Source organism: Gadus macrocephalus, chromosome 6 (genome assembly GCF_031168955.1).
Source record: "Gadus macrocephalus chromosome 6, ASM3116895v1".
NCBI lineage: Eukaryota > Metazoa > Chordata > Actinopteri > Gadiformes > Gadidae > Gadus > Gadus macrocephalus.
Window position 1 is genome coordinate 14,850,417 of NC_082387.1, and position 26,884 is coordinate 14,877,300.

At 46.5% G+C, this 26,884-nt stretch overlaps 3 protein-coding genes across 24 annotated transcripts in view; 1 reads left to right on the forward strand and 2 right to left on the reverse strand.

The window, feature by feature from the left end:
* On the forward strand, positions 1-9,022 carry fam219ab (family with sequence similarity 219 member Ab). 3 transcript variants are annotated; one of them, XM_060054366.1, is made up of 7 exons: positions 1-494; positions 1,622-1,724; positions 2,976-3,081; positions 5,417-5,497; positions 5,799-5,886; positions 6,904-8,312; positions 8,421-9,022. In XM_060054366.1, the coding sequence occupies exons 1-6, from the start codon at positions 417-419 to the stop codon at positions 7,060-7,062; spliced, it is 615 nt and encodes a 204-aa protein (XP_059910349.1). In that variant the 5' UTR covers positions 1-416; the 3' UTR covers positions 7,063-8,312; positions 8,421-9,022. The 3 variants fall into 3 exon arrangements, with proteins under 3 accessions (XP_059910349.1, XP_059910351.1, XP_059910352.1); XM_060054368.1 differs by having other exon boundaries at positions 6,904-8,300; XM_060054369.1 differs by having other exon boundaries at positions 23-494; positions 5,799-5,853.
* Positions 9,023-9,178: 156 nt separating this feature from the next.
* Positions 9,179-13,486, reverse strand: klf9 (Kruppel like factor 9). The gene is made up of 2 exons (XM_060054365.1): positions 12,143-13,486; positions 9,179-11,113 (listed from the first exon to the last, which is right to left on the reverse strand). Exons 1-2 carry the CDS (start codon positions 12,555-12,557, stop codon positions 10,833-10,835), a joined length of 696 nt encoding a protein of 231 aa, XP_059910348.1. The 5' UTR covers positions 12,558-13,486; the 3' UTR covers positions 9,179-10,832.
* Positions 13,487-14,819: 1,333 nt separating this feature from the next.
* The window catches only part of trpm3 (transient receptor potential cation channel, subfamily M, member 3), a 146,899-nt gene continuing 134,834 nt past the window's right edge, over positions 14,820-26,884 (reverse strand). For 10 of the 20 annotated variants that reach the window (XM_060054354.1, XM_060054347.1, XM_060054345.1 and 7 more), the window contains 6 exons: positions 25,762-25,936; positions 25,095-25,187; positions 22,985-23,135; positions 22,043-22,236; positions 21,214-21,346; positions 14,820-20,592 (listed from right to left, as the gene is read on the reverse strand). In XM_060054354.1, coding sequence (XP_059910337.1) covers positions 18,957-20,592; positions 21,214-21,346; positions 22,043-22,236; positions 22,985-23,135; positions 25,095-25,187; positions 25,762-25,936 — 2,382 coding nt within the window. In that variant the 3' untranslated portion in view covers positions 14,820-18,956. The remainder of the gene's footprint in view (positions 20,593-21,213; positions 21,347-22,042; positions 22,237-22,984; positions 23,136-25,094; positions 25,188-25,761; positions 25,937-26,884) is intronic. The other 10 variants (XM_060054359.1, XM_060054357.1, XM_060054350.1 and 7 more) reach the window with 1 other exon arrangement.

The following is a 26,884-nucleotide window of genomic DNA, read 5'->3' on the forward strand; positions in this document are numbered from 1 at the left end:
ATTTATCCAAATAATATAGTATTCTAGCAATTACATCCAGACAATTTAGTTCCAATTACTGTTGTGTTCATTTTTCCAATTGTGTTTCACAAATCAACATTTACTCTGCCAATGCAGTCCTTGTTTTTCTTCTTGCATCGACCATGATTGGACCACTGTGGACCCACATTACTGTGTTCACTCCCAACCCCATCTGGCTAGACTGCTCCACACCCGGAAGTGGGTGGATGTCATCCACTGATCAGAAACGTTACACCGCCTGCTGGGATGAGGCTCAAAACACCGGATTCTCAAAGGAGACCGTTACAAAGCTGAGTTAAACGATACAAAATTTAAACCGTATATCTATATTCATTTTCACGCAGGTACGAGATAACCAGGCTGCAGGAGGAGATTCATCATTCCGCGTCGCCAGGATGATGGAAGAGATAGATAGATTTCAAGTCCCGAGCGCCGTGCAAGAGGCGGAGATGCAGTCTGAGATGCAGCCTCTTGTGAGTCAGATATATTTTGCCATGTCTTGATTTAATGTAAAAAATTACCCCCCCCTAAAAAATGCTACATTTATGGGCCCATATATTGATCGTCTCACATTCCCGCAATGGTTTAGTGAGTTTGAACGAGGCCCATGTTATGGTTGTATACGTTCATCCTCCATCACCTCCAATGTTTGATCATGTTTAATTGTGAAAGTCTGTTTTCCTTTCCGATTTAAGAACATGTAATCCATTGTTAATGGGGAAAGCGACGTGTTTACATTTACAGATGGGTTGCTCAGCAGCTGCGTGGGGTGTGCTGCGTGCTGCGTAGCGGGAAACCGCCATGGGTTTTAGCCCCATCCAAAGCATCATTCACTTATCCTTTGCTTCGTACCCAATCTCAGCAGTTCATAGATAATGTATTGGATTTAATGTCTGCTCCTTTCTAGACTATCGTCACTGTTTTTATTCTGAGAAGCCTATCTGGGATTCGTACCGCGAATGTGGCCGTGCTCCGTTCTGCAGTACCTGGTCCCCGTGGCAGCTTGGCGCCACTAGGATCAATCAATTGCACTTGATCGGTGGCATCCTAGCTCCAATGCCCCCAGAGAGCCTTTACCGGTCGGCTCATGAGCACGGCCAGGCAGAGTTCGTTCACATTCATCTTCCATCATTTTAGGAATCGACTTGTCTGGGCATTGATTATTTCATGAGAGAGCAGACAATATTCATGTTGAACAAGAAATGTTGCAACTGTTTGATCTATTTGTTCTATTTGTTCTTGTACGAGCTGTGTAGTGTAATGGTTTCTATTGAGTTGTATTTATTCTATTGTTTTACAATCACCAATCAGACTACCGGTATCTTCCGATGCACAACAATAATTCATGTAGGCCTAAATAGGAACATAGTCTGATGGCGACTCCCCCAGCTGAAAGTTTCTGGGTTCGAACCCCAAGGCCCCTTGTCTATATGAAGGCCTCCTTTAGCCGTGGACGGCGTCACTCGATGGTCGTCGTGTTATCAGTTAGAATCGTTTTGTTAAACGAGTGCAGGTCTTGGGTACTTAGCTCCTCTGCAAAGTACAGCAGGGATGTTTAGCTGATGCGTCAGTCACTGAGACGTGTGACCTTTGACACCAGGACCCGGCCTCGTCCACAGCCTCCTCCGAGGCCGACTCGGACCCCCGCGAGGTCGAGCCCGCCAGCCTCACCTACAAACCCTCCCCCCTACAGATGAAGATAGGTGAGGTCCACACCGTCCAACCTGCTCTGTATAACCTGTACCCCCACTTATACAGGTAACTGGTTATAACCTCTAACCTGTTAACACTTATAACCTGTACCCCCACTTATACAGGTAACTGGTTATAACCTCTAACCTGTTAACACTTATAACCTGTACCACCACTTATACAGGTAACACGTTATTACCTCTAACCTGTTAACACTTATAACCTGTACCACCACCTATACAGGTAACAGGTAATAACCTCTAACCTGTTAACACTTATAACCTGTACCACCACTTAATCGGGTAACAGGTTATAACCTCTAACCTGTTAACACTTATAACCTGTACCCCCACTTATACAGGTAACAGGTAATAACCTCTAACCTGTTAACACTTATAACCTGTACCACCACTTATACAGGTAACTGGTTATAACCTCTAACCTGTTTACACTTATAACCTGTTCAACAACTGCTTTGTTTAACATCTCAGTCGTATTTTGACATCAGCGTTTTAAAATTGGGTCTTTGGAAATCCGGAATAATTTTGTTTTACAAATTAATTTGAGTAACATTGAGATATCTTTTTGCAAATTTGGTAAATTAATAATACTAAGCTGAACCCCTAGAATACTTTTTGTACAGAATGCAGGTTTCATATGCCCTTCGTAATTACGCGTCCCACCTCACAACTTATCTTCAAGCGACTTTCAAGAGGAATCCCCCACAGTGGAGCAGACTCACTTTTGAAACAGCAATGTGTCGTTTGACATGGAAAACGGTCTTTGGTGAAACACGATTGATCCACTACGATGGGGGCCATGTAATGTCAGATACATGATCAAGGCATTCTCATTTTTAAAGGGGTTGGTTCAAAATGAATAAATAATACCATTTAGCAGCTGTCACACCCTTTGAAGACGAGTCCCCTCATGTTTTCGTCGAGTGCACGTTTTCACCGCCTGTCCTCTCCTGACGACTCTGGGAGTGCACCGGTGACTCACGCGATCCGAGGCTGACTCATGATCTGACTCACCATCTGAGAAAGCAGCATCTTGTTTCTGCCGTCTGACAACCCAACGGAAAGTACACTGCTCTGTTCGGATCAGAGTCTGACTGAGTATCAGGGAGCAGGAAATCTGTTTTTTGTGGTGATTTGTGAAGTTTTGGTGTAGCCGGCTGCCACGCCAATATTTGGCATGTCCTTTTGTTTGCTCTGACGCTCAGACCGACGTTCTCACATTGTGCTCCGGTGTCTCCCTAGATAAACAGAGGGAGCTGTCCAGAAAGGGCTCCATCAAGAACAGTAACGCGGTGGGCAGTCCAGTGAACCAACAGCCCAAGAAGAACAATGTTATGGCCAGGACACGGTAGGAGACCTGCTGGTCTGGGCTCATGATGTGCTGCTTTAGTTTGGACACAAAGGTCACTCAGTTTAATCTGTGTTACCTTCAGAGGAAATCAAATTTTCCTCCATCATTTCACGTCTCCTTGTGGAGCTGCTCTACTAGGACTGGAAGACCCCCTCCCATTAGAAATGCACACGTCTCACCAGACACATGCTCTATCAATTCCAAATCTTTCTCCACCATGGCCTTCGCATGACACCACCTGACAGTGCCGTGCCAGATCTTCTAGCACTGTGCGAATCCTTGACACTCCATTGTAACAAACCAAACAAAGATGACCCCGATCCGATCTTCCCATGCGTGGTCCTTTCTACTATGTGTGGTGGCGCTCTGTGTCGAGAACGTCTTAGTTTCATGGCTCCCTGTATTTTCAACATCAGGCGCAAGCAGCAGTAAACAGCAGCTTCAAAGGGACTGAGAGTTGAAAAGGGAAACCGTTATTATAGGATGTTACGTAGTATGTGCAAATGTATGTGTACATCAGTACAGCATTCAGTCAACGCAAATTCGAGCATTCCAACATTCCACCAGGCCTGAACCAACCGGTTATACACAGAACAAAAACCTCAGTCATTAGTCTGTCACTGGCTTCAATTATACTCGTCACTTTTGTGATTGGCTGTGCCAGATCCGATGCAATCCTGGTTCCTTTGGAGAAGGGGGTTTGAGAACGCAGCCAGCCCTGGCGGGAACACATCGCCATTGGAGCCTTTAACGTTTGGACCTGGCTGCTGAACCTTTGCATGCGAAAGCACACTTTTGAGCATGTACTGGAAGAATCCCAGCGGGCTACGGCATGGGCTGTGGTTTTAATGGCATAGCCAGTACTCGACCCACACGGTGCCCAGATGGCCGTCCACACACCTATGCAGACAGTGAATGCGTCGTGGCGTGAGCGACTGATAAAAACTTCATTCAAACGACAAGTGAACAAGGCCTTGGGACTCTGAAACACGTCCAAAGGTCAGCTGGGGTGAGCAATATGGATGGATCAGGAACAGAACACATGTCCTTTACTTCGGTCTTTAACCATTTCTGATGAGGGGGCTTTCAGCAGCGTTTGAGTCCTTGAGACGGGCAGTCCTTGTGGATTCCTGAGTGCCGCTACGTCAGCGTCTGCAGAAGGTGCTGTTTTCAAGAAGGGCCCTAATCAGCTCCTTCTGCTTAGAGCAGCCCTTCTGCTGTGCCAGAAGGGGCTTTTTGCCAGAGACACGAGGCGCTTGTAATCCTAACAAGACATCCACATATTGTGTATCACACACCGATATCCGTACTAGACTGATGAGGATGTCCTTTAAAACAGCAGTTTATCAATGAGTTGTTTATAAACCAAACAAGCCATTGAGAAATTAAACAGTCAATTCTGTTGGGATTTGTCTATTTATCCCCAAATGTTTAATCTTTGAAAAAAATAAATGAGAACTTAATTAAGTGCTAATGAGATGAAGCGCCTACTGTACTGCCCAGGCCTACTAAAGATGATTTGTAAGGTCACATGGCCGGTTGTGAGGCTATAAACATGTTAAGATAATTACACACTAATAATTAATAATACACACTAATAATAAAAATAAAATGAAAACATGGTCTTCAAACAAAGGTTTATTTTGAGGAAACGGCCCCCTTGTGGGACTGTAATACAATCAAGCCATACAGGCATCCCATAATGATACTCACCATCATTACTGGAACGGTTGATAATGAACATATAATAACGGCCGACATAATTATGATTCTTTATTTCTTGTTCTTATTGGTCATATTCATTGGCTTGATTGTCCCAGGCCTACATCTGCCTACTCCATCCATCATTAACAAAGCCCCAGCCGAGCCGATCCGATTCCTCCTGACCACGCCCGTAGCAGCTATGAGGTCGCAGGGTCGGGGCCTTTGTCATTCTCTTAGAGCTAATAATAAAAAAAATGGAAATGAAATACATCTGTTTGTAAATCAGCGATCGGGAACGAGTGCTTGATTCAGTGCATGCTTGTTACTTTGTGGTCGCTGTGTGTGTCATGATCTGGTGGTGTGTGTACGAGCCGAGCACAACCGCCCCCAGGTCTTACTCTGAGAGTCTTCTGTGGGGTTAACCTCAGATCTACATCTGATTTCTTCTGCTACATATTTCCCCTGGTGCGGGTCCTATTCATGTCTTTGTGTTCGGAACACACCTAACCTTAATGTCTCCTTCATGTCCATTCTATAAGGTGTGCTCGCTCCTGCTTGAGGCCCTCTATGTTATATGCTAACCTACTTAACCTACTTACTAGTACCTTTCTTTCTTCCTCTCTTCCAGATTGGTAGTTCCCAACAAAGGGTATTCTTCCTTAGACCAGAGTCCAGATGAAAAGCCCCTGGTGGCCCTAGACACAGACAGGTGAAAACACACACACACACACACACACACACACACACACACACACACACACACACGCGCACACGCACGCGCGCACACACACACACACACACACACACACACACACACACACACACACACACACACACACACACACACAGTATACAACCACACAGTATACAACCACACTCTCTCACATACACACACATACGCTCTCTCAAAAACACACACACATACAACTCTGTCGCTCTATACCCTATACCTGTGTGGTGTACATTTCTATGTAGAGCTCATATCCCGTGTCTATGTGTTTGTATTCCAGCGATGATGACTTTGACATGTCGAGATACTCTTCGTCGGGGTACTCCTCAGCCGAGGTGAGACGGGTGGGATGGCACCCACTCAATCAGGTCCTTCACACTCACACTTTATGTTATATAATGCATGTAAATGTTCAGGTTAAAAGTTATATATTTCATGTAACTTAAACTCTAAATGTCTATCAACACCGTGGATCACTGACAGGCCTTTCACACATGAACTCCGGATAAACTCTGGAGAATCGGGTCCGGAAATGATCCAGAGTTTCCCTTTCACACATGTTACACACAACAGGAGACGAACCGCCTCAGACATGTTCAAACATACTGGAGATACGCCGGATAATTCAGGGGAAGGGGTGATGCCGGGGCAGAGAGAGTAGGAGGCCGGACGCAAAACGTCTGCAGTGGGAGTCGCAGTATTTTGTTTACAACACATCGAAGTTGGCGGGTGAGGCTTCAACACGTGACTCTTCAGCAACGTCAGCAACACACCTGAAATCACCTCCACAACACGCCAGCAACGCGTCAACAACACGCCCGCACGCTCGTTGTGAGTTAATTTACACGAGGGGCCTGGTAGTTTCATGTCTTGAGGAGCAGATTCAGACGTTTCAGTTCACACTTTCAGCCCCACCAGTGATTATCTGGAGAATGTGTGACTTTCTGTGCATGTGTGAAAGGCCTATGACAGAGGTGAAACAAGTTAGGTGAACAGAGTAGCAGGTAGAAATCATGAATCCCAATGTAATGTGTGTGTGTGTGTGTGTGTGTGTGTGTGTGTGTGTGTGTGTGTGTGTGTGTGTGTGTGTGTGTGTGTTTGGTGGGGGGGGAAGCTGAATCTATCGGAATAGTTTATTATCTTCGGCTATTTGGGTTTACAGAAGCTTAGCGCTGACCATAATATTAACTAATTTGTGTGTGTGTGTGTGTGTGCGTGTGTGTGTGTGTGTGTGTGTGTGTGTGTGTGTGTGTGTGTGTGTGTGTGTGTGTGTGTGTGTGTGTGTGTGTGTGTGTGTGTGTGTGTGTGTGTGTGTGTGTGTGCGGTTGACCTTCCTTGCAACACACCTGCCTCCCATGCCCCGCCCCCTCCCATTTTGCTTTCAGCAAATCAATCAGGACCTGAACATTCAGCTGCTCAAAGACGGCTACCGTCTAGACGAGATCCCGGACGACGAGGACCTGGACCTCATCCCGCCCAAGTCCGTCAACCCCACCTGCATGTGTTGCCAGGCAACCTCCTCCAGCGACTGTCAAATACAGTAACCCTCCCCCGTCCTCCCCGTCTCCCAAAGCTCCCCTCCGAGCCCCGCCCTCTACTTTACACATGAACCCCTCGCAACCCCAGCTGCCTCTCATCTGAGTGTAGTAACCCTATCAGAGAGCGACCACAGAGAAACGCTGGTGAGGAAGTAGGACAAAAGATAATCCAGTGAAAATAAAAAGGAAAGGCCAAACGGAAAACTAGACAAGATGTTACACCCCCCTCCCCCAAGACTATGATAGTATGTTTTTAAGTGTATTTATTTGATTTCCTCCTATGGTAGGAAACATGCATCTGTCTGTCAGGGATTTGGCTCTCTCTCTTCTTTCCTTCCCTTCTGATTACATGTTGTGACATCGAAGCGAAGCGATCCTTAATGATTACTGCTGCTGACCTTGCCGACCTGCCTAAATAACTCCTAGGTTGTATTTATTGTTCTTTTTTGATTCCAGCTTATATATTGACAAATTTTTTGTAGTTTATTCGAATTTTGCGAATTGTGTATGGGAGTACGAGGCATACACACACGAACCAGGCACTGAAGGATTGTACGCTGAACGGACGAAAGCGGAGGCAGATGTAGATGCCGTCATTTTAGAAGCTATTGAATTAGTCGTACTGCACGTGTTTGTGATGTAGCACAGGAGGTATTGCACTTAATCAACCCAATCCCCCCCTCCTACTCACTTCCTTCTTTTGACAACACCACCCTTTACTTGTTCTGGACTGGCTTTCACTGGGGGGGGGGGGGGGTATGATCACAAAGGGCCACAGAATGATAAGAAGCACACAGAAGAGAACAGATAGTAAACAAGTAATCATTCATGAGACGGAGAGGACAGCTGGCCCTGGTGCTACTAACAGTTAGCCCTGTTGCTAACAGTTATTAGTGTCCCGGTGTTACTGTCTACTGTGTATCGTCAGACCACTGTTATGGCACTATTGTTTTGTTTAACTATTATTTAATCATTTTGAACGTCTTACTGTTGCACATTGAACATTTTAATTTTGTGTCATGTACAACGTTTCCTTGATGTTTATACTGCCTTCCCTATTCAAGAACACACAGTGACAGTGTCTTATCTGAAATGAACTGTGTTGAAAAGGGAAGATTCTTGTTGTTCCTCCTCCCACTCGCTCATTCAAGGGCCAAAGGTTGTGTGTGTGTGTGTGTGTGTGTGTGTGTGTGTGTGTGTGTGTGTGTGTGTGTGTGTGTGTGTGTGTGTGTGTGTGTGTGTGTGTGTGTGTGTGTGTGTGTGTGTGTGTGTGTGTGTGTGTGTGTGCGTGCGTGCGTGTGTGTGTGTGGCCGTGTGGCCGTGTGTGTGTGTGTGTGTGTGTGTGTGTGGGCGTGCGTGCATAGGAGGTGGGCAGGAGGGGGGGAATAACTTGAGTTATACTGTAACACGGTTCTTAACTGGAATAAGCTCTGTTTTGTTTTTGGACATATCTTGTTTTACCTCATATCCCCCATGTCCATATACATGTCCTTTCCCCCATTTGACCTAAGGGACTCCTCCCCTGGTGGCCATTATGTCTGTCTGCATCGTTTACATGTGGAGACGAGGTGACCAAACCAATGGGACGTTTTTCCTTCTGTATTCGCATAAATCAGAGATCATGTTTTTTTTATCTTGTCGATTTATTATTGGCTTTATGTTGTATTATTGCCTGTATCTTTTTAACACTTTTACGTGATATCAGTTGATTGAATTAGAGTATGCCTTAATACAGATATGTTTCAAAGTCGCGTGTTTTTTTATTTCCCTACGTGATTTATTTAAAATAACATTTGCTGGATTATGTTATGTTTTTACTTTTAGACATGGGGGAACATTGTCTTCATTTTGTTTTAGACAATTTTTTTGTACTGTAAACACTTTATTTCCAGTATTTAACAATGTTCTGTGTAGTGTATGAAATCCATAAATAAACAAGAAGCTGGTGGTAAATATACTCACCCTACTTCATGTTTCATTACTTGTACCTGTCAAATATTAACATGAACATATCGCCGACCTTGTGTTTCCAATACTCCCTGTTTTCCTGGAAGGAACCGCAGCCACATCGGTTTGCAATGTGTCACAGTAACCGGGACAATTGGAAACAAACAGAAACATATTTAGAAAGACCTCTTGAGTTTATTGTTAGAACCAAGAGGAGCACATTTCCCTCCATGAACATGACAATTTCCAAGCCCCTGTGCTGGACCCTGGGTAACCCTGTACAGTGGCCTAGAACACAAGCAGCAAGCAGAATCCAAAGTAAAGGCTTCAGGCTGAAAGGCACCAACGTCGGAGTCATTTGATGCTTTAAGGTGGGAATCTGTTCTCACTTTACACGGGTTGGCATGGGAAGAGGCTGTTCTATGGGTTTCTCGAAGCATTAAATGGCATTTGGAGATTTATTGTCATTTACACTAAATTATACACAAAATTTCATAACAAAATACTTCCTTTTTAAATAATTTCACACGTTACGGAAGAGATAATCCTAAAAAACACACAAAATCATGCATCTGAAATGAATCGTCAGTGTGCTTCCAATTCTCCCCAGGGGTATAACTTATATTTCCTTGCAATAAAACAACAATCCACCATTCCCTCAATGCCTTAACATAAATGGTCATAACATAAAATGTAGTTATGACCCAATAATGTCATAACCTTCTACTAGAATCCAGAGTCCAGACTACTGTGAGTGAGACATTGAATGACCTTATATTTCTGCTATAAAGCTTTGCAATTAATACTTGCATACGTTCTGTCTCCTTTGCATCAATATTAATGTATTTCCTGGAAGAGACAGGAAATTGACTATTTAATGATTACTATGAATAATTATCTTGCAAACCAGCTGGCTGATAGCAGAGTGGACAAGGTATTAACTGATGTTAGTAGCTATCCCAATTATCTTCTAGTATAGTAGATATATAATATCTACTATATAATACTTTAAGCCTAATCAATACACAACTATATTCAACTCTAAATGCTTTTACTTCAATATACCCAGTTTAACATTAAGCTAATTCTAGTGTATTATTATACTATTGGACAAACAAAGGCCTCGTTTGAACTAAAATCGATATATTACATAGATCACTTCCATAACTCGTCAGCAAAATACATAGTTTTCCTGAATTGGTCTAAGCCTATTAACACAGTCTGTAAATAATTGAACAAGATTCCAACACATTTATTGAATGTGTGATTTATTTACCGTTTCCTCCTCTTTATAGGTCTGCGTTCATCTAGAAAGCTATACACAAAAGGCTTCTCATTTGCACATTATTCAAGTATAAAAAAAATCAGAGTTACCTGACCAGCTCAGTACATGTGACTTAGCTGTTTCTGAACTGTTTCCTTGGCGGCTTCTGAACATTAGAAATAAGAAAGGAGACTCACAGTAGAATGACCGCTGATTCTAGGTAGTATCAAAGATTGACTTTTTGAAATGGAAAGATAACTTTACACTGCGTTTGCAATATTTACAGAGAACATCTGCACATAGTCATGCGTTTGATTTTTTTTCTCGTTTTAATTATTTACAGTATCGTTTTGAATAGTCTGTAGTGCACAGGGAAATCGCTAAGAGTCACAGCCAACCCAACTCAATGGTATTGGCACTGACGAAACACTGCTGAAATCGTAGTGTGATTTGCGGGTGTGCGTGTGATTGTGTATGCGTGCGTGTGTGCGTGTATATGCGTTCGTCCTCCGGTGCACATGGGTTCTCCTGCGTCTGAATGGGAGTGTGTCCTTAACCTAAGGACCTAAAACCCAGCGGGACTTCGGTCTCCAGAGTCGGACGAGGAGACGGACAGGGAGCAGCGCCGCCTCTTGGCCGCGCTGGGGCACTGCAGCATGCTTGGCTGGAAGCCCGCGTGCCGCCGGGCGTGCTTCGTCAGGTGGTCGCTCCTCATGAAGCACTTGTCGCACAGCGGACAGTTGAAGCGCTTTTCTCCCGTGTGCGTGCGGTAATGCCGGGTCAGCTCGTCCGACCGCGAAAACTTCTTACCGCAATCTTTCCAAGTGCACTCGAACGGACGCTCCCCTGCAGGCAGAACACACACACACACACACACACACACACACACACACACACACACACACACACACACACACACACACACACACACACACACACACACACACACACACACACACACACACACACACACACACTTTATGGTCAACGATAAGTTTCTGTAACAACAAATAGCCAAAGATAATAAACAAGCGATAGATTTAGCTTCCAGGGGTTTCTTGCCATCACGGGCGCGTGTCCTCTGACCACGTGTCTCTTCTTGTTTACAACCTAAGTAGGGGGCGTGACGGGGCGATGACGTATGAGGAAATAACTGCGCAGGGGGCTTATCTCCGGTTAAGAACATGTGGGGACAGCAAAGTCACAGTGACCCACAAATGAGTCAGAGAGCACGTCTCGTTGCCATGCGAACATTGTTGTCCGGATACCTTTACCCTTCACTGTCATTCCGTTAAAGCGTTTTGCCATAAAAGCTCTCGTCAAACGTCTTTATATCACCGAACGGCACAGAGATTGGAAGTCCTGGCATTTAAATCGACGTCATGTATCGCAGACACCCCGACATCGTGAGTCATGGCACTGCCACAAGCTGCGAAACACATTCCACCACATCTGAACTCCGCCCAAACTATTTACAATGCACCACAAATAAATGGCGGCGGCGGAACGCGCTGTTCCCAGAACAGAACATCAACGCGTGTCAACAGCGGGCTGGAGACCACGCCCCCAGGCTGCGGAGAACCGCAGTCACACCCCCCAATCGGGAGACACGCACACACACCCCACCCCCACCGAAACACACACAGGTCAATTCTGTTAAGCCTTATTATTTTATGAAAGGCATACTGCAATGAATAGGCCCAGGGGGACCAGGGACACACCAGTCTAGAGACAACCTCTCTGATATCTTCACTCAGTAGTCGTAGTTGGCGTAGATTTGTGAAAGAAATGGCAAAACGCAACTCAAAAGGGCCAACAAGCTTTGTTCTGATGCACATGACCGGGAGGTTTGGTCTGGGGTCGCTTAACACTTACCGGTGTGGACCCTTAAGTGAGCCTTGAGGTGGGACGACTTTCCATACATTTTCCCGCAACCGGTGAACGGGCAGCTGTGCCTCTTCTCGGGAGACTCGTGCCTGATTGCTGATTTTTTATTCCGGTAATGAGTCGGTGCCGGCACCGGGGCCAGAGTGTCCTCGCTGTCCGACCGGCGGTCCACCTTGTCGCGGGTGTTCTCGTCGGTCTGCGCCACAAGACACTTGGCGCCTCCTCCTCCTCCGGGGATACATTTGTTCAAGTCCAGCAGGATCATCGCGACCATCAACAAAGTTCTGTTCTCCTGATTCTCTTTGTGCATGTCCTCTGTGGGCAGCAGCGCGTCGGGACTACCACTACCCGGGGGCCGCTGGGAGGAGACCCGCTCTGCGGCCGGTTCACACTCCGACATCATCGCTTCAGCTCCCCGTGGCACTACGAGGATCCGACGGACGTCAAGAATGAATGATCCCCAATAAATGTCGACTGAATAATGCTAATCACACTCGGCCACAGGAAACATGTGGCTAACAATCCACACGTGTCGTCTTCGATGTGACCATCCTCCTCCGACAGGGGTTGTTGGATACTGAAGCAGGGCGGATCGACACAACCCTATAATAGTATAACGCGTACCTATTATCGATAGTCGGCCTAACTTGCAGATCAATAGCCGCCAATATAATCGATGTTGTTGTTGTCACGATGTGCTCCTTCTCCCCTGGCTTACATGCGTCAACTCGCCCGGTTGAAGCTGTGCGGAGCACTTTTTCTCAACTCCAAGAAACAATTTCGCGGAATCCCACGGTGTCATAATAAAGCAGGGCTGCGATTGGCTAGGAGAAAACGTGACTCGTTTCGTTTACGTTACGCGGAACTGCCGATTATGAAATTGACGGACAGGGATCTGACCGGTGTTGCCAGATTGGGCCGCCGGCGATGCAAGATGGGGCGGGAAATATGTCTCAATCTGGCAACACGGGGCCTGACCCGCTTTATGTGAAGCGATGAATCAAAGAATCAAACCATTAAAGTCAAGACGTTCTTGTACAACCCAGTGCTATGAACTCGCCCTGCTACACAGAACCTGAAATATCAACCAACTTCACGTAAAACACAGGTATACATGGCTCGTCTAGCAAAGTAAACAACACATACCGAGGTTTAAAAGTGGATTATAATTTAACATGCACTAATGAACGTTAGCCCTTCCTGACCCACAGCCCGGGGTTATATGTAGGCTATGTCAACATCAGTGTTGCCTAGGTCTGCAGACTAAACAATGTCCTGAGTAAACACGTCCTCCTCCTCCCGTCGGGCGCCGGGTGCTGCGAGTTCCGCCCGCGGGTCTCCTCCGGGCTCCACTAGGGGCGCTATGAACCCACCTACCCCTGTTTGTACACATTATGTAGGCTAAATGAGGTCGTGGCGGGACAACTATGGAGAACGTGATCCTACGGATCCTACCCACGGACCGGCCGCAAATACAGTAAAGTACCGGAAGACGACACGTGGTCTGTTCATAGAGGTAACCGCCCAGGGCCGTGGACAGGCCGGCCACTGAAACATGAAGACTGACTCCCACATGGAAAGCAGTTTTAGGGTGGTTGTCTTTTTTTTTTAGCTTACAGACTTCGAGTTTGTAGGATTTAGAGTAAGATTTGGGTTACGAGGGGTAAACAAGGTGGAGATGGTTGTGGTGGTGACACGCCCCTTTTGCCTGAACTAGTCACTCCACTTTTTTGTTTTTCCAAATGTGCTTTTGGGTTTCCAAGAAGGAAATAAAGAGGGGGGTTGCCTTGAGGGGCCGCGTTGCCAGTAGCTGTCGCTCCCTCTCCTCTCCATGGTAAAACACTTTCCTGGAAGGCTGAGGGAGGGGGGAGGGGGATGCACGATGCACCCTAGTTTTCCCCCAAAGTGTAAAAAAAATGCATGTAGGCTTTCACTCCTACTATGTGAATCGGGTTGACTTATGATTGTGTCGGAGATAAAAACTATCAAACAAGGGCTGTTGGTCGTGGGCATGTGGAAGATGATAAGTGAGGCGTAGGAGGGAGAGTGCGAACGAGAAACGAGGGGGAGGAGGCGGCACGTGTAGAAGAAAAACAGAATGTTCCCTTCCGTGTACTGAGTCTGAACTCACGCGCCACCGCTGACCCCCCTCCCCGTCCCAAGTAGGCTACGCATGCATGTGAGGTCCGGGAATCTGCCCTACATATCAAGAGAAACGGGCTATGCTTTATGTCTTACCCTGTTATGCACCTTGATCCTTTTTGGTTGAAAGATCTTAATGCCATGTACTTCGGCGTGTTGTTTGGCGATTTTATGCCATTATCGGTTTAAGTAGGCTAGAGGAAAGCACAGCACAGCCACCTGTCGCATTCACTTGGTTTTGCACATTCCCGACAGCCACAATAGGGAGCCGACTGCCCAGTGACAACTGTTGAACAACTTCTTGCACACGCCTCATCTCCTATAGGGCTAAGCACGAGCTTTCGCTGGTGTTTAGAGAAACAACAACCTAATCAGCATACCTATCAGTATTGCCCTGACCCCTTAAACACACATGCAAGCACACAAACTCACTCACACACAGCAGTTTCTGTCACGTTTCTTTTCTTTTTTTGAAATGTACAACCCCCAAAAGCATGTGAGGGGAAAGTAAACAAGACACATGTACCAATCTATTCATTTATTTAACAATGCATGCCAGACATGATCCTATTCACATTGAAGAATACAGATTTGTATTTGCATCAAAATACTCACTACTGTGATTTATAATTCCTCTACCTTTCCCATCGTCACCGTTTAAAGGAGGATAGTTTTGTTTGCCCTCAGTGGAAGAACTGCATGCATTTAAAGGACATTTAATTAATTGAGATCTGGAGGAGGAGGGGGATCCTGTTCACTGGGCGAACAACAATATCAGCATTTATTGCAGGAAAGGAAAAACAAAAAGAAAACATGTGCATGGATTTCTTAACTAACAATTTCTCGTCCCCGGTTGTGGAGGAAGTCCCCTGTTTGATTAAACGCGTAATTCTCATTTGGTTCCAGAAGAAAAAGTGAAGCAACTGTGTAGGAAAATATAATAGAAATACTGTACATTGGGATCTGGGTGGATTTATGTTGCATTGTCATGCTCATCTGTTAGTGGGTATCGTGTCAAACACACAGGCACACACACACACACACCGCCTGCACGCACGCACGCACGCACACACATACAAACACACACACGTCCCCTAGATTTGCACTGTTCCTCGCATGGCCGCCATGTCAACACACACCAAAGCATAAACATTGAGTCATGCGCACAAGTTGGTTCAGAAAGTGCAATGAAGACGTTTGATATTGTTTATCAAACATTATGGTTTAGGGGGAAAAAGACCTCCCATGTCATTACTATCGCTGTTAAGTGTCTCGTCAAAACTATCTTTGCAATATGGGACTTTAAAATAGTGCATTTCAGCAGTGAACTGAAGTGTTTTGTAAACTACTCAGCTATGCATGCTTGAGAATTGGGTTTTATTCATTATTACGACTGAGCAGAGGTCGTCACTGCTGGTCTCTTTTGGAAAGGTTTGGATAATGGCTCAGCCAATCAAAGGTTTGGAAAATGGCTCAGCCAATCAAAGGTTTGGATAATGGCTCAGCCAATCAAAGGTTTGGATAATGGCTCAGCCAATCAAAGGTTTGGATAATGGCTCAGCCAATCAACTGCCACTCCATTCCAATCGGTTTGGTTACGTTTTTTAACACAATGTGAAAGGGTAAATTTGGATCAAAAGCCCACTGTAGACATATGTAAACCGTAGTTGGTTTGGTTTAGGATTATCTATTATTGTCAATTAGTTGTCCAGAGTTTACTGTTGACAGACATTCCCCTCAATTAAAATTCCATAAAACAATATGAATCGATTTTCTTAAGCAGTTTTGTTGTAAAGCACAGTGATTACTGGTAGCCTTTTTACTACAATTCTAAATGTCTTTGTTGGGTTCTTGACATTTCAAATTATATATGAGAGCTAACAGGCTACATCATCCTTAGTACCTGGGACATTAAGAGTATATTGATCAGCTTTAGGAGCTTATTGGACACCTCCCGTGATGGACAGGGATGAAGCAAATCTGTCTGGCCAATTAGGTGGTATACACATAGCATGACGGAGAGAAGGGCCCGCCTCTTGGAATCCTTTCCCCTTTCCTGTAGTGTGGTCATCAGTGTTGTGTTTAAGTAGATACGAACCCAGCCACATCCCAGATTTCATCCGTATTGAAAAGTACAAAGTGCACCGATTCAAATAAATATTTTAGAATAAGGTCGAATACAGTTGTCATTGAGCCATCAACCCCCCTCATTTTCGATTTTTTTTGTCTTGTTTTGTTTCCACTAGAGATCGATGATGACATGCAATGTCAAAAAACCCTGGTGGTTGTGCTCTAACGTCTGCAGCAGACATGTCAGTGCTGCAGCCCTGTGTTCTAAGTGGAGCCCGGAGTCGCCCTGTGATCCTGTGTTTGGCAACGCAGGGAGCGAGCAGCTCGCCCGGCCGCTGTTACATTACACAGAAAACAGGAACAATAAAAAAGGGATTACACCTTAAATATGATTGAAATGTACAATCTACAATTTATATAACAGATTTTAATCAATCTTTTAATACATCAGCATTCACTGCTTGTATCTCTCCCTTTTTATATTAAATTTGATAATAAACCTTACTTAGAAAATAGTTAAAATGAGAGAAAAATAGCACTGAGAAGATATAAATATTAAATATTCATATTAGTAATTCAAACAGGCATTTAATTATTCATGATAGCCAGAAAATATGTAATTAAATATAAATAATCTCAAAATAAATGCAATGTATGTGATTGTATTGTATTAATTGATGCAATATAAATCACAAATATATATATTTATATATATAAAAACTATCAATTAAACTTTTTCAACCTTTCTGCAAAAAGCTATCATAGAAAGTCATTCCCTTCTTTTTAGACCTTTTCATCCAGAGAAACGACGAGGAAACAATCAGATAGTTATAGATGTGCGTGGTGATATGGATTCTATAGGTCAATTAAAATAGCTTTCACACACCTGACTGAACCTAATGCATATACTTAGCAGCAAAAACTATTTTAATGTTTTGCATTCCTTTCTCTCTCCCAGGAAACTAGTGTGCACTTTTTAAATGGATTTAGCAGTCAAAACTTCAGTCAAAATGTTTTCCTGTTTTTTTTTGTCTTAACTGACTATCATGGATTTCATGAAAGAATGATCAAATAAATGACAATTTCATAACAGACAAAGGACGGATCCGGTGGTCTTTGACTAGAGTTTGACCATTGAAACATACAGTGAGTGAAAGGATGAAAAGATTTTGGTTCTACATTTGCAGCCAGCCTCTTGTGCAGAGACCGCCCCCTTGTGGCCAACAGGGCGTATTTGCAGACAAAAACTAAACATGTTAAAGAGATGGAACATGTTGTTACTTGTATTTGTGGCTAGCCCTAAAATATTAAATTGTCCATACTGTACTTTCCTGAATGAGATACATCGTCAATATTCATTACAGGGTAGCATAGCTTACTGGACACAGCAATGTACAAGGGATATCTTTTAGATCTTTGTTAATGTTTCCCAGACTGGATTCAATATAAACTCATGAGCCTAGAGATATAATGATGACGATGACTTCCTGATTGTAAAGTCAGACTTATAGTATCTTGAATAATGTTGGCCTGGCACTCCTTACTCTATCGGGTCTCTCATCTCTTGTAGCTTATTTAATAATCAAAACTGCGACAATGAAGACATTTTCTGTTTGAATGTTGGCTGTTGTGTTCTGACTCCTTGAAATAGTTCAGACAAATTAAGATACAATCAATTAAAATTGAATGCCACAGACAAGTTTGACGTTTCCCCTCGACAAATACAATTCACATGACTCCCTTTAGAATATTTTACTTTAAAAGACTACTTAATCCCTTCTATTAATTCCCCACATATCACTGACTTTGTAATGCCTCTCTCCATTCACCAGTAATATCACTCCTAGTCACATGACTAATTCCGCCCACACATTTCCACTATCAAAATAAGTATTGCTAGATTTCTTTCCTTTGCATTGGCTCTCGGTCGGTGAAAACACAAAAAACTTTATATTAAGGAGCGTCAAATGTTGCTGCCCTTTGAGTCCTGGGGGAAAGGGGACACATTTTTGGCTATATATATATATTATTCTATGTATATTTAACTCTCCTCTCCCGTTTCTTCCCCTTCTGCTTTGGCGGTTCCTAAGGAATCAATAATCTAGGAGTTACAGTACGTGTTCCTCACCTAGCATCGTGATGGACATGAGATGGAACATAGTGACATAGTATTGGGCTGGACGTATTGGTGACGGTGGAAGACTGACACGTAGACAGAGACCTTCCAAAGCCTTAACACCCCATGGATAGTTACTGAGCTACAAGAGGAGGTAAAAACTACTGTAGTGTTAATAGCTCTTTGTTTTAGACTGGTGTACAATAGGACCCCCCCCCCCCATCCCCTCCTCCCCCCAGCACTGCTGTTTCCGGGTGAGGATGCGTCTCCAGTAGGGCGTCTGCAACATCCTGCCACTTCCTCCACGTTGTACCTCTCTGCTGCTGCCATGGTAACCGTGGCCCCGCATCCGCCTCCGTAGCAACCCCACCCCGTCACCCCGTCAGCCACCCCTGCCGTGCCCTCTGACCTTTACCCTCCCTGGTCCTGTGAATGTGTGTATGTGTGTTCTTGCGCTGACCGGCGTTCCCGTTGTCACGTGTAGTTCTGTCTGTCGAAGCTGCGGAACGCCGAGGGCGTGGCCAGCTTCCTCATGGACAGGCTGTCAGTCTTGCCAGGCTCCGGGCGGGCCCCGGACTTGCTCCTGAGGAAGGGGTTCCGGGCCCCCGCCGGCCCCCGGCCCGCGGGCCCCCTGTCGGCCCCGGGGCCCGCGCCCCGCTCCATCCTCTCGCTCACCGACAGGCTCTTCCTGTGCTGGGGGGCCAGGCTCAGGGCGGGGTGCGAGTCATCCGAGGAGCAGCTGTTGGCCCGCTCCTGCCGGGAGGAGGGCGGGTACAGGGGCGACCCGCAGGGTCGGGGGGTGGAGGGGACCCTCAACAGCTCCTCGGGGTCCTCGGGGTCAGACTCCGTCTGGCTCAGCTCGGCCTCGCGCTCGGGGTGCGAGGAGCCCCCGTCCGGGGTGGGCTTGTCGAAGGGGAAGGAGGTGGAGACGCCCGGGGAGTGGGCGCGCTCAGCGGGGGCGTAGGGCGAGGAGACGCAGCGCGTGTCGATGCAGTCCGTGATGCTGGTGTACTCGGCCGCCTTCACCTGCACGCCGGCGCCCAGGCCGCCGTACACGCCGCGCGGGTTGAACATAAGGCTGTGGGACTTGACCAGCTGGGGCTCGTCCAGGAAGCCCCCGCCGCCCCCCGCCGACAGGTAGCGGCTGCTCTTGGAGCGCTCCAGCATCCCGGCCGATGGCGGCGGCGACGGGTCCATCTCCCACGGCGGCAGGGAGGAGGAGTCCGGCAGGAGGTGGGCGGAGCTCAGGGACAGGTCGGCGGCGGCGCTGTCCTCGAAGGCGGTGCCCGTCCCCGTGGCGACCGTCCCACAGCCGCTGCTGCCGGCCCCGCACTCCGAGGACCTCTCTCCCACGCCGCCGCCGCCGCCGTAGTCACTGCCCCCCGACAACACCGCCTCCATGATCTCGGAGTGGAGGGAGGAGTTCCGGCGGAGGGGCGGGGCCGTCCGCAGGGGGTCCAGGAACACCTCGCCGGGCCCCACCTCCTCCGAGGCCGACACGTAGATGTCAATGCAGGAGGACGGCCGGTGCTGCTGGGACACCGACAGCGTGGCCAGGGGGAGGGGCTTGGAGTCCCTGGGGGCGGCGCCCGAGGACACGGACTGCGAGCTATTGGCGCGGTGCAGGCTCAGCGAGCGCTCCTTGAAGAAGCCCTCGACGCGCCTTGAGGCCCCGCCCCCGCGGTGCTGCGGCTCGCCGCCGCTGCCGCGCCCCCCGCCCACGTAGAAGGAGTGGCTCCGGGTGCGCGTGACGGCGGCGGTGGGCGAGGGCGGGGACAGGGAGCCCTCGCCGCCGCCCTCCAGCGCCTCCTGCAGGCGGTAGGCGTTGCCATCCGTGCTGTTGAAGCTGCTCTGCCGCAGGATGTACCCGGTGTCGGGGCCCTCGGCGTGCCGCAGGGCGTAAGCCGAGTCGGTGCAGTCGGACGAGGTGCGGGAGCGCACCTTGTTGACCTCGCCGCGCTCCACGCCCGTCACGCGCTCCAGCGCCACGGCGATGCGCGCGATCAGCTCCTCCATCTGCGCCAGCCGGACGTCCACCGTCTGCAGCGACGCCTTCATGAAGTGCTCGCGCTCGTTCACCTCCTCCAGACGCATCGCCATGTTCTCCACCCTGCCGGGGGGGGGAGAGAGGGTTAAGAGGACAGCCAGCACCGAGGGGGGGGCGGAGATAAGGAAGAGTCAGAGATACAAGGTCGTCGTGTGCTCGCGTCCCCCTGCTATGACCCGAGGTTGTCTGGCGGTCCGGTTCAGTGGAGTAAACCAGAGTCAATATTGAATGTCCCCAGAGGGGCGGTGTGTTTTACAACAGCCGCCCTAGCGCTACAATACCATGAAAAACAAATTATAAAGAGATAACGGGAAGGCCAGCTACAATCCCCCGGGATGGAATTATCGGACGAATCCCCAGCGATAATACCATGACAACGGTATTATTGATAACAAAATTGATAATGATATTAGATAATTGCGTAATCAGTCTACCTTGTCTTGCCTTCCTCCTTTATTTGTTTATGAAACCGTTACCGTATCTTCTCTTTTTACACACCCTTAACACCCTTAGACCTCTAGTCATTTCCCCCACGGTCGCGCTCTGAACAGACCTCGACCCGAGGCCGGTCGCGTCTGACCGTAGCGTCTTCAAGAGGAATGAATGCTTGGTTTAAGGAGGCTCGGTGGTTAACGAGGCTCGGTGGTTAAGGAGGCTCGGTGGTTAGGCCACCACAGTGCTGACCTCTCGGAAGTGACTCGGATCCTCTCGTCGTTGGAGGAGTTGAAGCGGTCGTCCTTCTCCCTGAAGTACTCCTCGATGCACTGCTCCTCGAAGTCATGGACCTTCTTCAGCTCGTCCTCCGTGATGAAGAGCTCTGTGAAAACGAGGAGGATGAGGAGGAGGAGCAGGAGGGGCAGAGAAGAGGAGGAGGAGGAGGAATAGGGGGGGCATAGAAGAGGGGCGTGAGGATCGTAATGCCGCATCGCTTTGTGGGAACATTCTGGTACGACAAGATACCAGTAAAATCTCGCCGCACGGAGGAAATAACTATAGAATATACCAATTGAAAAGTTAATGCTGACCAACCCTAACCCTTATCTCAAACACCCTAACTTTGAATTTGTTTCCTCTGACCTTCTTCTGTGTTTAATTAGCAGCTCTGCTATTCTCCTCATGGTAAAATGAACAGTTCTAAACCCTCAGTCGGCAATAATCCTCAATGTCCTGTCCAAAAAGCGGTGATGAAAAACTAAGTTAAACAGTTAAACAAGCTTTGAAGAATTGGCAGAGTAGATAAGCCACAGGTTTGAATTTACCACCAGAAGAAGTAGCTATTCAGGACTGGTGTTAGCGCTAAACATGTGTGGTCCAGTGAGGTCCTGATGTGAGCTTGAATCATATGGTCTAAAAGAAGCATAGACTGAAGTTAGGGTTAGGGGTTAGGGGATGGGTTAGGGCTGGGGGTGAGGGTTTGCATTCAGGGTTAAGGGTTTGGGTTAGGGTTAGGGGTTTGGGTTAGGGTTCAGGGTTAGTGGTTAGGGTTAGGGTAAGCGGGACGCCCCCGACTCACTCAGGCCGTAGTCGCGCTCGTCGTCGTCGTGCTTGCGCCAGCGGCAGCACAGGTGCTTGAGTACCATGGTCATGTGACTGAAGATGATGAGCGGTGGGGGCAGGACGGGCCGCTCGTGGAAGGTCATGATCAGCTGGTAGCGCTGGAACTTCCACACCTGGTTGGAGATAGACTTCACTTCGAAGAACGTGTTGCTATGGTGACGGACAAACACAGAAGACAGAGAAAAGAAACACACACACCGACCACAACGAGTCTAAATAACCAGAGGGTATTGGTTCAGACGGGCGGCCGGGTGAATCATTGCCGAGCTCAACACGACGGAGTGCCCATAACCCGTCCTGCTATTTATTCAATATGCAAAACGTAAACGGGCTGGCAGCTAGTGCGGCCAAATGTTTTATGAGAAGCCGTTGAATGTGTTTGTGTCTCTTCAATCATGCAAATGGCTGTTCACATTCCTAGTTTTAATTTAAGGCAAGATAGGGCAGTTTAATACTGTAATAAAACGTAGACAGAAATAAAGAAAGGAATAATAGAATAGATAGTGAGAGAGAGAGAGATGAAGAAAAGAGAGAGAGACAGTCAGAGAAAGAGAGAGGGGGAGAGGGAGAGAAGCAGACAGACAAAAAGAAAGAGAGAGAGAGAAGGCAGACAGAGACAAAGATATATATAGAGAGAGAGAGAGAGAGAGAGAGAGAGAGAGAGAGAGAGAGAGAGAGAGAGAGAGAGAGAGAGAGAGAGAGAGAGAGAGAGAGAGAGAGAGAGAGAGAGAGAGAGAGAGAGAGAGAGAGAGAGAGAGAGAGAGAGAGAGAGAGAGAGAGAGAGAGAGAGAAGAGAGATGAAGAGTGACAGAGAGAGAGAGATGAAGAGTGACAGAGACAGGGAGGGAGAGATGGAGAGAGGGAGGGAGAGAGAACGAGAGCATGCTGTGTTACATACTTGAAGACGGCGATGAGCAGGTTGACCAGCAGTATGTTGGCCACCAGCAGGTAGCAGGCCATGATGGCGGGGACGATCCAGGCGCCCGTCTTACAGGGTGGCAGCCTCACCACCCCGCCGTCGTCCGTCGTGATGTTGATGCCACATGGGGCTGTACGACGCAACAAAAACAAACACACACACACACACACACATGAGCACATAGAACTTGTTAACACGTTGGCGATCAATATCAATTGGTAAAAAACAAAGATAACCTATGCAAAGTAAGTGTGTAGATGCACCAACAGACATGCACATACGCAGCAGCAAAACCGATGGGTTCAAATGGGATAAAAGTCATACCAAAAGATTGAAAAAGCAAACACGTTTGGAAGAGGCATGAACAAAAACAACAAAAGCAGAAAACGAAAGAAACACACAATGATAAAAACCATAATGATAATGAAAATCAAAAGGTCAATATATGTATTGTGCAAGAAGCATGGTCTGCCTGATGCTTCCTCTATAAGTGAGGGAAGCGGGAGGGGGGGGGGGGAAACAATGAGTTGGCTCATGTGCTGAAATGTGCATCTGAAAAGCAAACAAGAGCAGTCATACATATGACATGTGTCGTCCCAAGCCTCCCAATATATCCAAACATGTCTAAAATGTTTCAAATATATTGTTTGCATGTGCACCATGTTTGATCGTCTTTGCCTTGTATCGTTGCAGATGTGTTTAGGATACAGAGAGTGTTTTTTCCATCGCTGATGGTTCAGTTGCTGGGGCTTACTGGGGGGAACAGAGAGAGTTTGTCCACAGTTTCTTTGCCGGTAGATATAGTTCATTCTGGCCATGCTCGTATGGGTTTCGCCTTTCTCAATTGTTCACACAACGCAGCCCAAAGATAGAGAGAACTGAAGCAATATTTCTACTTTGTAAAGTAGCTGACCCTCGAAAAAACAATTTGGATAATTACAAAGACTAAAAAACTCTGACAACTGAACCAACGTGAAAAAACAGGTAAGAGATGAGAAAAGCTGGTGAATGTTTAGTGTTTGGTCTCCTTGGTCCTTCAGTGAATATACATATGTATACATAATATACATGTGTGTTTTCTATCGTTGTAATATCGTTTCATATTATGCATTCCTGATGCATTGTTGTTGTTGTCATGAATACATAATTCATCAGTCATGTTATTCTGCTCATAACAATGTCCGAATGGCGTGTTTATCTTCATGAATGTCGAGTTGGTGCGTAACGTGAGATGTGACTGAATGCTAGCAGATAGTGTTTGCATGGCAGGTTAGCTGCCGGAAACACAGGAAGGAGCTGAAACAAAACATCTAGGGATTAGCAAACGTCATGAGCTCAACTTTGTAACCCCCTGCGATGTTTCATTGTGTGTGGACCTGCATGGAACGTTTCGGCGGTGAGCCAGTGTTTTTAAATCGATCCGGATAAAGTTGCCCTAACTTTTACCTGGCCTTGGGAACAAGCGCCTCATGATCTAAATCGATTAATAGCTAAAGATGATTACGATTATTTTACATAATCTGACAGTTTGTTTATTGTGATGGCTTGCATGATTTAGCCATCCCCCAAAGACCAAGTTTGAAAAGGCAACTTTAAAGGAGCACTGTGTAAGATTCTACTGTTAGTGCTAACACCACTGACTCGTACTAACCCTCAGGTCAAGTATTGATCTAGTCTGAATACTTACAAATAAACAGCATCAACTGATAAACAGACAGTGATTTTATCATTGCGTCTTATTGACTTGAATCTTTAGGTTTAACCAAAAAATATCTATTTTATGAATATATACCGGTACATTTTCTTTTATATAAAATATATACCTATGTATGTTTAAATAATTTCTACAGATAGATTGTGGTCCTTTGACAGAGTAAAACTTTTTAAATCTTGCACAGTGCCCCTTTACACCGGAGAGTTTATGGAGCTGCATGCACGCATCCATTTGTAGTGCCTCCTAGTGGTAGGAGTGTGTATGGCATGGCAGTGAGGTTGCGATGATGGCACGAGATGGGGGAGTGTATTGCATAAGTATCTTTATCTATTGGTTCACTGGGATTTGACTGCACTGAGTAGTGGAGTTATGGACCGTTACTACGCCAGGTTCCGTGGGTTCGAAAGTAATTTTCGACCAGCCAGAGTTTTTCATTCATTCTGCGCTGTAACTTCCTACTATGCATATCTGAAACAAAGAACGAAAGCATTATTTCAGATCTCTTGTCTTTGGGCTACTTAACGCTCATTCTCATTCTCCACATGCATCTCATTTAGACTCCATACAGGTAACACTTTTAACACTTTAAACGGCGCTCAACCAATGAAACAACAACATATTGAGTATTTTTTCTGTAAGATAAAATACAATGGAAAACAATAAAATATTGTTAAAATAATTGCAAAAGGTGAAGGATGGTCTATAATAGAGTCAAGTCTATTATCAAAATATATACAATGGCATCTTCTCAGTTACCGATTGGTTCATGGATGCATTACGATGGGCTCAGTGATGCAGTATGTTGTCAGGGAGTGTACGGTTAACAAAATGCTCTGTGTTCAAGAAAACGAATACAAATGTATTACCGACTAATCATTTATCCATTCAATGTGTAAACCTGTGTTATGTTACAACCGCAATATCCATAAAAAAAAAAATCCAATATCCAAAAAAAAAAAATCCAAAAAAAACGAAGTGGGAGAACAGGAAGCTTATCACTAGGGGAAAGCCCCTGAATCCTCTGAATAAGAACCAAACGTACGGTCAATCTGATCGGCAAACACCTCCCCGTAGATCATCCAGTAGGGCATGAAGAAGATGTTGCGGGCCAGCATCCAGGAGGGGTCCTCATTGGGGTTTAAGATGGCCTGACGCGCCACCCCGAAACTCATCAGCACCACCAGCATGATGATCACAAAGTACATCATGTCGATCATCTGTGGAGGGAAGAGAGGGGAGAGGAAGAGAGGGGAGAAGGGAGAGGGGAGAGGGGGGATGGGGAGGGGAGAGGGGGAGAGGGGAGAGGGGGAGAGGGGAGAGGGGGGAAGGGAGAGGGGGAGAGAGGGGATGGGAGAGGGGAGAGATGTGGCTGGTTTCAATAGCAAGAAGAAGAGTGATAGTACAGAGATTGCGCAAGGAAGGATTGGAGTGGTTAGAGCCCACAGGGGGCATTAGGGGCTGCGGTAGCTTAGGAGGTTAGCGCAGGTTGCTGGTTCGATTCCCAGCTCCTCTTGGCTCAGTGCCGATGTGTCCCTGAGTGAGTCCCCTGACCTTTACTGCTCCCGAGGAGCTGGCTGTCGTCTTGGTGTATCAATGCGTTGATGAATGTGTGTCTGAAAGTGAGCCAGTTATTGTGAAGCGCTTTGACCTGGCAAAGGTGTGAAGGGCGCTTTACAAAAATCTACACGTAGCTGTCCTTGAGCAAGATGTCTAACCCCCTGACATGTATCTGTATTCACTGTCTAACCTCCTGCCATGTAACTGCATTCACTGTCTAACCTCCTGCCATGTAACTGCATTAACTGTCTAACCCCCTGACATGTCTCTGCATTCACTGTCTAACCTCCTGCCATGTAACTGCATTCACTGTCTAACCCCCTTACATGTCTCTGCATGCACTGTTTAACCCCCTGCCATGTAACTGCATTCACTGTCTAACCCCCTTACATGTCTCTGCATGCACTGTTTAACCCCCTGCCATGTAACTGCATTCACTGTCTAACCCCCTTACATGTCTCTGCAATCACTGTCTAACTGTGCTGGCTGTTAAGAGTGCAGTTTAAGAGATGATGCGTTGCTCTCATACTTTCAGAACGTGACTAATCCCAATTCAATAAGAAAGTGCGTATTAGAGATAGACCACTCCAGGCATTCACAGTTTTTGA